This window comes from Copidosoma floridanum, unplaced genomic scaffold (assembly GCF_036245765.1).
Source record: "Copidosoma floridanum isolate Cflo_tuat_1 unplaced genomic scaffold, Cflo_Japanese_pri ptg000017l, whole genome shotgun sequence".
Lineage (NCBI taxonomy): Eukaryota > Metazoa > Arthropoda > Insecta > Hymenoptera > Encyrtidae > Copidosoma > Copidosoma floridanum.
The window spans coordinates 2,007,530-2,020,358 of NW_028321894.1; the positions used below are offsets into that span (position 1 = coordinate 2,007,530).

At 44.3% G+C, this 12,829-nt stretch overlaps 3 protein-coding genes across 3 annotated transcripts; all 3 read right to left on the reverse strand.

Moving 5' to 3' along the window:
* Nucleotides 1-1,191: 1,191 nt before the first annotated feature.
* On the reverse strand, nucleotides 1,192-2,070 carry LOC149374615 (uncharacterized). Its single transcript, XM_089592440.1, has one exon. It carries the CDS (start codon nucleotides 2,068-2,070, stop codon nucleotides 1,192-1,194), a length of 879 nt encoding a protein of 292 aa, XP_089448566.1.
* Nucleotides 2,071-2,106: 36 nt separating this feature from the next.
* LOC149374616 (uncharacterized) lies at nucleotides 2,107-3,295 on the reverse strand. Its single transcript, XM_089592441.1, has 2 exons — nucleotides 3,137-3,295; nucleotides 2,107-3,069 (listed from the first exon to the last, which is right to left on the reverse strand). The coding sequence occupies exons 1-2, from the start codon at nucleotides 3,293-3,295 to the stop codon at nucleotides 2,107-2,109; spliced, it is 1,122 nt and encodes a 373-aa protein (XP_089448567.1).
* Nucleotides 3,296-3,734: 439 nt separating this feature from the next.
* LOC149374617 (uncharacterized) lies at nucleotides 3,735-5,387 on the reverse strand. Its single transcript, XM_089592442.1, has 3 exons — nucleotides 4,600-5,387; nucleotides 4,111-4,557; nucleotides 3,735-3,969 (listed from the first exon to the last, which is right to left on the reverse strand). The coding sequence occupies exons 1-3, from the start codon at nucleotides 5,385-5,387 to the stop codon at nucleotides 3,735-3,737; spliced, it is 1,470 nt and encodes a 489-aa protein (XP_089448568.1).
* Nucleotides 5,388-12,829: the final 7,442 nt, after the last annotated feature.

Consider the following 12,829-nt stretch of genomic DNA (forward strand, 5'->3'; position numbering starts at 1 on the left):
GATATACAAGCAAATGTTGATTCATCTTAATTATTTTATCTAGAGGTACATATCTTTTGATGGCATTACTATTTATACAAGCTTTCTATGTCATCCACATGCACTTTTTTTCAATATCCAGTATACTTAAGACTTACATTACTAAACTACATTATTTCTTTTTCAAGAAATTTTTTCAAGTAATAAATAAAAATCGGAAAAACATCCTTCCCAAGTGGACATCAAGCATCCAACCTTCTGTTAACTGTACAGTTGCTTTACCACTGAAGCTACCAAGAAGCTGTACATTTACTCACACCGTCAACTTCAATTAGTTTCTCTTCCCTAATTTGTAAAGCTGTCTTTTACCTAAGCTCGATATAAAAGGTATAATACTCTGATGCTTTTCGGTAAACTAAAAATTAAATACAATAGGTATACAAGCAAATGTTAATACATCGTAATTATTATATCAGAAGGTGCACATGTACTGATGGAAGCACTTTTTATACAAGCTTTCTATGTCTTCTATGCATGCACTTTTTCTCAATATCTGTTTAAGAAACTCTTTTTTTATTGAAATACAGGGGAGGTGGACCTGGCGACAATGAATAGCGCACTTTTCTGCGTGCTGTGCTCCGCTGATATTGTTGGTGGCCTAGCTGTCTCGAGTGGCTTGCTGGCTGCTGACGGTGTGGCTTGGCTGGCAGAGGCATGTAGCTGGCCAGCTGATACGTGAACCTGTGTATCAAGAGACGAACTGAACTGGTCCCGGCATAGGACGTCGATGCCAGCGGCAGTGGCGTAACGAAGCGCCGAGACGATCAGGAGGGGGACCCGACTGACAGTATATCGTCGAACGAAACATCCCGCCTGCCTCGTTCCAGGAACGAAACTTCAAGTCCCGCCCACCGTATCCAGCACGGTTTCGCCTCTGGGCGATGCAGGCTGAGAGGCGGTCCGGGTTATCACTGGAAGCAGCGTGACTTTCATGATTGGCCTTTTGTATTCTCCCGTCGCCGTTTGGACGGTCACAGCGCGGACGAGGCCGTCCAGGCCAGGGTGAATGCCAGTTATGTGGCCGAGAGGCCAGCGGCCGTCGGTCGAGAGCAGAGATGAGTCAAGGACAGTGACGATATTACCCAAGGTCAGGTTCTGAAGAGGGGTGATCCACTTCGATCGCTGTTAAAGAGTATTAAGGTACTCCCGACTTCATCGGGCCCAAAATTGTGCTCTGATGCTCCGGACAAGCTCCCAGTGAGCCAGATGGCCGAGATCCTGATCGGGTGGCGCGGCCTCAATGATTAAATTGAGGGGTGCTCCGATGAGGAAGTGACCGGGGGTCAGCACTCCCAGGTCGTCCGTGTCGCCCGACAGTGGAGTGAGGGGTCGGTTGTTGAGGACAGCTTCAATCCCGACCAAGACGGTTGAGAACTCCTCCCACGTCAGGTGCCGCGAGCTCATGACTCGTCGGAGATGACCTTTGACGGACTTGACCGCGGCCTCCCAGAGACCTCCAAAGTGAGGGGCCACGGGTGGAATAAAATGCCACTCGATACCTTGATCCACTAGGGCACCCACGACGAGGTCCCACCAGTGCTCAGCAAGACGGAGGGCGTCGCGCAACTTGGTGTCAGCTCGATGAAAGCACGTCGCGTTGTCACTCTGGAGTTCAGACGGTTTTTCCCAGCGACCAAAGAAGCGGGTGAGAGCCGCAAGAAAGGAGATGGTTGATAAATCGCCTACGAGCTCCAGATGTAGTGCCTTCGTGGTGAGACAGAAAAATATGGCGATGTAACCCTTCGTGGTGCGAACGCCTCGGCCCTTAGCTGCGAGGACGTGGAACGGCCAGGCGCAATCGACCCTAGTGCGACCGAAGGCGCGGAAGGGAGTAACTCGTGACCGCGGGAGAGGAGCAATCAACTGGACAGCTGATCGGGCTTGGAGGCGAGCACAAGTAACGCAACCGCGTAGGAAAGCCTTCACTTTCTGGGAGCCACTGATGATCCAAGCACGCTTGACGGTGTACGCGCTGGTGGTGCGAAAGCCCCCGTGGAGTGCTCGGTGATGGGCCCACACGATCGTAAGCATGGTGAGAGGGCAAGCGCCATCAAGGATGGGTGGGTTTCACTCCGCAAAGGTCATCTTGGCTTGCTGGAGGCAACCGCCCACACGCAGAACGCCGTCTGTATGGACGAAGGCTGCGAGCGATGTCAGTGGGTGCCGCTTGAAAAGGGCGCGGCCCGTGCGAAGCAGTGCAAGTTCATCAGAGAAGGCACGCTGCTGGCTCAAGCGCACGCAAGCGAGGTAGGCATCGGTCAACTCGGTAGCCGTCGGTGCTAAGAGCATTGGTCGTGTAGGGGCTCGGCCGAGATGGAGTCTCGCCCACAGACGCAGATGGGTGAGAGTGTGCAGGAGGACGCCCAGATCGGAGAACAGTTGGAAAATGTTGAACTTGACCTTTTGCGTGACGCTGCAGAGGCGAGGAGGTGAGGGCTGTGGCGGCTCGGAGGGCTCCTGGGGCCAACGATCAGGGCCTTCAGACAGCCAGGAGGGGCCAGTCCACCATGTCTGCTGGCGGTGTAGAGTCTGGGCATCGGTGCCTTGAGACGCCACATCGGCAGGATTGTCATAAGTAGGCACATAGTGCCAGATGTGCGGTGGCAGTACCTCCTGGATGTGGGCGACGTAGTTGTCAACGAGAGCGTGGTTGGTCGGCTTGGCGGAGCGGAGCCAGCGTAGAACGACTTGGGAGTCGTACCAAGCGTAGCAGTGCTCAATAGGGATGTTCCACTCGCTGATGACCAAGGGCAGCAGTTTCACAGCAAGCAGCGTGGCACACAGCTCAAGGCGAGGGATCGTCATGCAGGCCTGGAGCGTGGCTGACGGCTTGAGGCTTCGGATGGGTGCAAGTTTCGTCTTTGCCAGCAGAATGTGGCAGTGGATTTGCCCTGAGGAGTCCTGAAGCTGGGAGTACACCACCACGCCCATCGCGTGGCGGCTGGCATCTGAAAAGGCGTGGAGGTGAATCTTCGACGGAGTCGAAGATCCAATCCAACAAGGAATGGAGAAGCCTTGGATTGATTTTAGCTAAGTGGTAAAAGCTGACGAGGCTGGCGTCGCTGAGTTCACGCCACGTAGGGCGCAGGCGAGCTACCTGAGTGAGGTCAGACAGAAGTTCAGCATCATTGGCGACCCATTTCCGGAGTGAAAATCTGCCTGAGCGCAGCAGGCCGATTACTTGATCCCGAAACTGGCAGGCCGTTTCAAGTTCATCGGCACCTGAAAGGATGTCATCCGCGTACCGATCGATCATGACGATAGGTACGACGTCCAGCTACAAAAGTCCTTCGTCATGGTAGAGTTGTTGAGTTGTTGAATCACACGCAGTGACAAGTAGGGCAAGTCGCGCCATAAGTGACGGTGCGCAGTTGATAGTGTACAGGCGGCTGACTCAGATCGGGGCTCCAGACGATGCGCTAAAGGTCTGCGTCTCGCGGGTCCACCCAGATTTGGCGGAACATCATCTGGACATCGCTGCAGAAGGTGACGCGATGTCTTCGCCATCGCAGCAGGACTGTCAGTAGTGCGGCCTGGAGTCTCGGCCCGGAGTGCAGGATGTCGTTTAGGCTGTAGACACTCAAGGTTGGGTGATAGGCGTTAAACACGACGCGCAACTTTTGTCCAAGGTCTCCGTGTTGCCCAATGCCGTGGTGCGGGACGTAGCAGACCATGCTGCTCGATGCGGATAGCTCTCAGCTGGGGAGCCGCTTCATATGACCAAGGGGGAGGTACTCGCTCATAAAGTGGTTATACTCGGTCGCCATCTTTGAGTCCCGCTGAAGGCGACGGTGTAGAGATTGCAGTGAGGCCAGGGCACTAGCTAGTGGTGCAGCATTGGGCTTCATAGGCAAATGCACGATATAACGGCCGTCCGCGTCGCGCCGGTAGTTGGCGAAAATCTGCTCACAGTCGATATCATCGGGCGCGCTGCGGCAAACGGGGGGAACCTTTTCTAGTTCCCAAAAGCGCTAGAGTAGCATGATGAGCTCGCAATGCTAGGGTGGAGCCAGCTCATCGTGCAATGTTGGACACGCGATGGCGCTGTCCAAGGGGTGCCCAGGAGCACACCCGACTAGAGTCCAGCCGAGTGCTGTATGCTGACCAGCGATCTCTCCGCGCTGACGGGACCCAGGGCGCAGCAGATGGCTGTAGACCTCGGTGCCGATGAGAATATCGACCACACGAGGAAGGCCAAAGTCGGGGTCGGCGAGGTCCTGCAGGCTGGCCCAGACTCGCAGGATGCTGGGGTCGAGCGGGGCCACAGGAGTTGAAAGACCGAGGTGGGGTATGCACAGCGCCTTCAGATGCAAACTGGGGGTGCCATCCCCTGGTATCAGGCACAGACTGGCGTGGAGTGTCGAACTTACGGCGTGTTCACCGCCGATGCCCGATACGCTGGTTCTAGAATCCTCCAAAGGGGCCTTCAGGTGGCGAGCGAGCTTGAGAGAGATGGCCGGGATCTCAGAGCATGGGTCGAGGAGGGCTCTCACGGTGACGATGGGCTTCCAGCCGCCGCTGAGTTGGACGAGCGCGGTCGGAAGCACCGCGAGTCATTGCCGGGACTCATTAGGAGTCTTAAGGAGATCGGAGCTGGTCGGCTTCGCATGCTTGGGTGGGTCCGAAGATCCTGAAGCTTTGGACCAGCGCTTGCGGCTGTCGTGCAGCAGACTGTGGTGCGCCGTCCAGCAGCGCTGGCAGACTGACTTGGAGGGGCAGTCATGCAGGGAGTGACCTGGCTTCAGGCAGTTGAAGCATAACTTCTCCTGGAATACGATGTGCATCTTGGCGGCTGGATTCAGATCCCGGAACTGACCGCAATGCCCGAGATAGTGGGGTTCGTGACAAGCCGGACAGTTCGCTGGGGCCTCCTGGGTCGTGAGAGAGCGGAAATTGCGCCCTGCGTGCGTCGAGGAGTGCCCTCGTAAGCCGGCGGAGCCAGCTGAGCGCGCTAGATGAGAAGCCTCTACGGAGCTGAGAGTGCGGCATCTGCGCCGCAGAAACGCAGCCAGCATGGTAAAGGTGGCCCTGGAATCACCGGGCACGTCGCTGGAAATCTCCAGCTTCTCCAGCTCGTCTTTCCAAGCACGTCTTGTGGCGGCGTCCATTCCCGTTGCTGCAAACGCGATGAACCAATCATCCCAGGAGGTGACAGGGCGGCCGAGAGCACTAAGCTGATCGCGATGACATTCAAGCGTGTCCAACAGCGCTTGGAGACCTCCGGCTGACTCGTCCCGCAGAGGCTTGATGTTGTGGAGCACCGCAACGTGGTCCTGCACGAGGAGCCGCCGATGCTCATAGCGGGCCTCGAGTAGGCTCCAGGCTGTCAGGTAGTTGGACCCAACCATCTGCATGGAATCCAAGACGGTCTTGGCATCGCCTTGAGTGAGAAACTTTAATTAATAGAGTCTCTCAACGTCTGTTAGCTGCTTGTCGTCGTGTAAGAGGGCTCGGAACAGGTTCCTGAAGGATTCCCAGTCCTCTCGTCGTCCCAAGAAGGGCGGGATGGTGATTGTAGGCAACTTGGGCCCACGATCTGGTGCCGGTTCTCCAGCTGGGCGGATTTCCCCGTGGGCCCCGGACGGGGCTAGTGCGAGCCGAGCGTCATACAGGTATGACCGGGCATCGACGAAGTTGGCCTCTGCCGTGGCGTATAATTATGTCGTCTGCGGCGTCGCCATGTTCGGTGGTTTCTGCGACCAACAGACCCACATGGTTGACATGGAAGTCATTCCAGTAGGCGTCCAAGAGCTCAAGCCAAGCCGTGATGAGGCCTGGGGTCCAGTGGCTTGTCTCAGTGGCCTTTACAGCGGCCGTGAACCGAGCAATGACATTTCCAAGCCGTTGTTGGGTGGCAAACAGGGCTGACCCCTGTCCGATTTCACTGAAAATCATGAATATAATGAGTTCGACGTTGAATCATCAACGGAACTCGAGGCAGACGCTTCTTGATTAGTTATAAGTCGCTCTGCTGAGCCAACTGTTTCGTAAGTGAGGCGACACGGCGCCAGGTGCTCGAAAAGGATGACTACTCTGCGAGCGAGGCAGCAAGGCGCCAGACGCTCAGTTGGCTGCATAAAATCCACGACACGGGCCTCACGGCAATCGTGGTGGTCTCGAGTGCACGTGCACTTGTGAGCAGCAGTCATGCGATGCGGCAACATGGCGGCCGCGGAGCCTAACGCTCGCACGGCGAGCAGCCAAACCTCAAATCCGCGACATGGGCATCATGGCGGCCGTGGCGGTCCAGAGTGCGCGAGCTTCATTCAGTTGGTGACGCCTGCAATATGGCAGTGCCGGTGGCTAACGCTCGCACAGTGAGCAGCCAACATGGCAGTCCCAAGCGCTCGTGCACTCGCGAGCGCCAGTCGGTGACGCCTGCGATATGGTGGCCGCGGTGGCTGACGAACGAGAATCATGGCCGTTACGCAATCCGTATTATGGGCAGCGTGGCGGCCATGACCTTCGGCTACAATAATTAACGCGTGTGGACGTGCAAGACACGCGCATTAACACAAGACGCAGGACTTAATGCGTACTAACATCGTGCCGGCTTTACTCTCCTCGTTGCTGTATCTGGCTCGAAGGACCAATGTTTGAGAAACTCTTTATTTATTAAAATACAGGGGAGGTGGACCTGACGACAATGAATAGCGCACTTTTCTGCGTGCTGTGCTCCGCTGATATTGTTGGTGGCCTAGCTGTCTCGAGCGGCTTGCTGGCTGCTGACGGTGTGGCTTGGCTGGCAGAGGCATGTAGCTGGCCAGCTGATACGAGAACCTGTGTATCAGGAGACGAACTGAACTGGTCCCGGCATAGGACGTCGATGCCAGCGGCAGTGGCGTAACGAAGCGCCGAGACGATCAGGAGGGGGGCCCGACCGACAGTATATCGTCGAACGAAATGATATCTAATATACTTAAGACTCACAATACTAAGCCACACAATTTCGTTTTTAAGAATTTTCTTAAGAAATAAATAAAAATGGAAAAAACATCTGTTCTGGGTGTGAGTGAAGCACACAACTTTCTGTTCTCTGCACAGTTTTTCTAGTACATGAGTTACTAAGGAGCTGTAATTATTCTTATACCGCACAGTGGGCTTCAACTGACTTTTTTTTGGTCAAAATTATCCAAAGACCATAATTTTGACCCATTTGAATCATTAATTTTTTTATTTTTATGGTAAGGTAATTTACAACATATCTGTCGAGGCCAAATCTGGATTTTTGACTCTAGATTTGATGGACCTATTCTTGAATGTTAGAAATAAACAAAACCTGCTTAAAAAACACAGTTATTTTAACATTACAGTCTCATTTTACCAAGTAAAATTGGGCAATAATGATTTGATGTTATACTCTAAGATATTTTATGACAAGTGAACTATCATGATAATTGAATTCAAGATGGCAGATCCAATATGGTGGACCAAAATCTGAATAAATATCCAAATTAGTACCAAAATCTCTACAAAGGTGTATTCGAGATCACTGATTACGAATCTGGGATCTCGATTTACGAATTCATGAGGGCAGATCAAATATGGTATACCAAAATCTGATAAATTTCTTAAATCTAGACCAAAATTCCTACTTAGAGGTATTTGAGGTTACTGATTATGAATCTGGGATCACAATTTGCGAATTTAAGATGTGTTATCTAATATGGTGGACCAAAATCTGATCAAGTGCTTAACTCTAGACCAAAATCTCTTCTTAAGGGTATTGAAGGTCAGTGATTATGAATCTTAAATAACGATTTGTGAATTTAAGATGGCAAATCAAATATGGCGTACCAAATTATCATTAAGTACCTGAATCTTGACAAACATTTATGCTGGGGTGCTATTGGGATCTCTAATCACGAATCGATGGTTACAATTCGAAAATTTAAAATGACAGATGGAATGTCGCAGACTGCCACAAATTAACCATGTTTCAACCGTGGCTGACATGACCTTAAAATGAATGTAAATAAAACGATCTTCTTTGGTTTGGATAAGTGACAGTTTAAAGTTTTTTATTTTTCTCCTGTCAGTTGTGTAGCAAAATTGAGCCGTCAATTTATCATTTATTGTAAAATTTACAAAGGAACCCTAACCTAAAACGATTGCGAATTTTTTTTTAACTTCCAATTCATGAAAATATACAAATCAAAGTCTTGAAATTAATTATGACCAAGAATTGTGAGGAAAATATTGTAAAATAGTTTCAAGTAAATAACTTTACAGATATAATACTGTAAGTATAGTTCTATGGTAAGATTTCACTTTCTTTCACTTATCATAGTTCAATAATCGTGCCGTGAATACGGTATGTATCACGTTACTGTAACCCACACGCTATCCACCACGTAAACGGTATGATATTCTTCATGTTGGCCTGTCAATATTTTAAAATTACAGCACAACATTACCTGAATTTCGTATACCCTTAAGTAATATAGCATTTTCTTTTTGTTTTTTATTAAAGTACAATGTAAAACATGCTTTTACGAATAAAATCAGCTTTCATAAGTAAATCGGTTGCATAGTCTAAGTCTTTAAAAAATAAATACTTAGCATAAGGACAAGTATACTACAGATGAATTATACATGAGTTGCATAAAAATAAAATTATAAAAATGAAAATATATGTTGAATAACAATTAGACTGATTTTTTAAGAATAGCATGTAATACGATGCGACAGTACTTTATATATTTCATAATAGACACGATTATAGTGAAAACCTTATCAGTAAGAAGCAGACATTATTAATTATACATGTATTGTCTTTTTTATATTGTTTTAGTAATTTTTTTGCAGCTGCATCAATTTCAAGTTTAATTTTTTTCTGGTCATTATCGAGTTTACATCGGGTTATGTATGTTTGATATATAGATAAAAATAAGAAATCAATCATGTTACAATCAAATAAACATCATGTGCATATCATACAAATAGTGACTATCCAATGATTGACGGCTGACGAGTATACGGCGGAGCATACGCTACATTTTTACTACAATTATTCAACTATTGTAAGTTCAAGAAAATAAAATCACACCGTAGAACTATATTTTTAGTGTTATACTAATATTATTATCTAATTTAAATTATTTTATAATATGATATCACAAGCCTTAGTCATAATGAATTTCAAGATTTTCATTTGTATTTTTTCATAAATTAAAAAGTAAAAAAAAATTTGCTATGATTTTAGTTTAGGTTTTCTTTGTAACTCTTACGATAGATAATGAACTATATCATTAACTTTTGTTATACAACTTACAGGAGAAGAATAGGGAATTTCTAACTGATATTTATCTTAACTAAAGAAAATTGTTTTGCTTACATTTATTTTAAGGTTATGTCAGCCACTGTGGATATAAAGGAAATCTGTAGTAGTCTGCGATTTTGCATCCACTATCTTAAGTTCGAAATCGAGATCCCAGATTCGTAATGAGCAACCTCAAAACCCATGAGTAGGGATGTTGGTCTAGATTTGGGCACTTTATCAGATTTTGGTCCACCAGATTGAATCTGCCATCTTAAGTTTCCAAACCATTATTCCAGATTTGTACTTAATGACCTCAAATAACGCTGAATCTTAAGTTTGGTCTAGATTTAAGCTCTTTATCAGTTTTCAGTCCACCCTATTGGATCCACCATCTTGATTTTAATTATCATGATAATGCATTTGTCATAAAATATCCAAGATTATAATATAAAATCATTCTTGCCCAACTTTACTTTGTAAAATAAGAATTGTTTATTAAAATAATTGTGTTTTTTAGCAGGTTTTGTTAAGGCTTAACATCTGAGGTAAGGTCAATCGAATTCAAAGTCAGAAATTAAAAATTGGCTTTGACAGATATTTTGTAAATCATCTCATCTTAAAAATGAGTAAGGAATTATTTAAATAGGTTAAAAATTGTGGTCTCTAAATATATTTGAACAAAAAAAATCAGTTTGGGCCAACTGTGCACCGTAAGTTCAGGTACGTTTCTCATTCTTAATTTTTAGAAATGTCTTGTACCTAAGCTTAATATAGTCAGTATATGATTCTAATGCTTGTCAGTAAACTAGAAATTAAATATGACCAATAGGCTCACAAGCGAATATTGATACATCTTAATCATTGTATTAAGAGGTGCATATGTATAAATGGTGGCACTTTTTATACAAGCATTCTATATTCGCAATACATGCTCTTTTTCTCAACATCCAATATACTTAAGACCCACAATACTAAATCACATAATTTATTTTTCAAGATATTCTTTTAGGAAATGAATGAGAATGAGAAAAACATTTTCTTTGGGTGCGGATCGAATACACAACCTCTTGTTTACTGTACAGTAGCTTTAACACTTGAGCGACCGAGGAGCTGTAAATTTACTTGCATCGTTAGTTTAGATAAGTTTCTCATTTTTATATTTTAGAGCTGGTTTTTACCTGAGCTCGATAAAGTTGGTATATGACATGAATGTTTGTTGGTAAACTAGAAAGTGAATTAAGCATTAGAGTCACATACCTACTACTTCGAGGTTAGGTAAAAGACATTTCTAAGAGTTAAGCATGAGATACTTGTCTAAACTTACGGTGCGAGTGAATATACAGCCCTACGGTAGCTTAAGTGGTCGAGCAACTGTCTTGTAAACAGGAAGTTGTGTGTTTAATCCGCACCTCGGGAAAATATTTTTCTCATTCTAATTTATTTCTTAAGAAAATTTCTTGAAAACAAATTATGTGGTTTAGTATTATGAGTCTTAAGTATATTGGATATTGAGAAAAAGAGCGTGTATGGAGAACATAAAGTGCTTGTTTTTGAAGTGATGCTATTTATACATTTGCACCTTTTGATACAATGATAAAAATGTGTCATTATTCGCTTGTGTACCTATTGGTCGTATTTGATTAATAGTGTACCGACAACCATTAGAGTCATATACCTACTAAATTGAGCTAAGGTGAAAGACAGCTCTTAAAATTAAAAATGAGAGACTTATCTATACTTATACGATGATAGTGGATGTACAGCTTCTTGTCAGCTCTAGAGGTAGAGCAACTGTCTAGTAAACAGGAGGTTGTGTGTTCTATCTGTACCCGGGGAGGATATTTTTCTCATTCTTATTTATTTCGTAAGACAATTTCTTAAAGAAGAGATTATGTGGCTTAGTATTGTGCGGTTCATTTATATTGAATATTGAGAAAAAGGGCATGTATGAAAAATATAGAATGCATGTAACAAAAGTGTCGCCATCTAGACATATGCACCTCTTGACACAATGACTAAGACGTACAAACACTCGCTTGTATACCTATTGGTCGTATTTTGTTTCTATAATATTTAATGATTATTAAATAACAGAGCATACCGATAAAGTTATTAACTAAAGTTATTATAACATACTACAAAAAATGGTATTTATATTATCTCTAGGTCACAGTTAAAAACCATAGCAATATAAACATTATCACAAAACTCTTGTTTTATGTAAGGAAAAGTTTTAAATCTAGTAAAATTTTTAATGGCCCTGACGATCATAACAGTCATAAGTTAAGACACGAACTAAATAAAATTTTAACTAAACGATGTATTAAAAAGAGTAGATCTACATATATCGACAAAAATATACAAAACAGTATCCCTCTCAATATACGTTTTTAAAAGATAACCGTCACCTTACAGTCACTAAATCTGATAAAGGTGGTGCTATTACTTTAATTATTAAAAGATCTTGTTTTTGTTTATCAATCTGAATATATTAAAAAAGTATAAGAATTTTCGAAAGACTAGTTACAATACAAAAAACTTAATGTTAACCCCGTAGCTGGCATTAAATGTTCACTTAAAACAGTGTTTAAAAAGTAGGGTCAGTAGAATATTTTTTTAAAGAAACATAGTCCAAGGAGTTTTGTCTCTATGATTAACAACATTTTTTTGTCGAGGGCATATGGAATTCTAAGAGTACCTACATAAAGATAACTCGCCAGGCAGACTTATAGATAAAATAGCTTTAACATTTTTCATTTTTATCAGTGCTATAAATGCAGAGTAACAGTGCTATGAATAATCGTGATGTAATCAATATATTAAACTAAACTAGCAAGCGTTAGTGTAATCAAAAAAACGCATATTTTTTAAATTTATATGCCTCCTTATGTAAATTTTAAGTGAGTTTTTTAACAACATATGTATTAAATGAATGATAAGTTGTTTTTGTTTCAAAAACGTTTTCCTTCCAACGGTTAAATTCTTGCACCTTCAAATTAATTAATTTTTTACAGGTAAAGCTGATAACTAGGGTACCCCTTACTTCTCCCTCTATGGAAAAAAAAACTAATGACTAAGCAAGGTTGGTAACAATTTAAAGTTTCCTTCGTTTACAACAAAAAAAAAAAAAAAAAAAAAAATATAGAAAAAAATTGTTGTTACCGGTCAAGCAACGTCAGCAATTATATTTAAACTACGTGGGACACCTTGCGCTTTTTTTTGCACACCACTTATTCGGTTATTGGCTAGCTGAGTCACGTGACATATGCGAAAATAATTATTGTTGCTGACCAAACAATGTCAGTAATTATATTTAAATTCTGCGCAAAACTTAGTGCCATTATTCACAAATTCTCAGGGATATTGGGTCATTAGTTTGAGTTCTTTGCCTTTCTGGTTACGTAACGTCGGCAAATAACAGATCTCGGGCCACGCCTCTAGCATCAGCCTTATAATATTTATCTAGAAAACTGTCTTTTTACTATCTATAAAACTCTTTTCCTTACTACTAACGAGAATAAGAGAAAG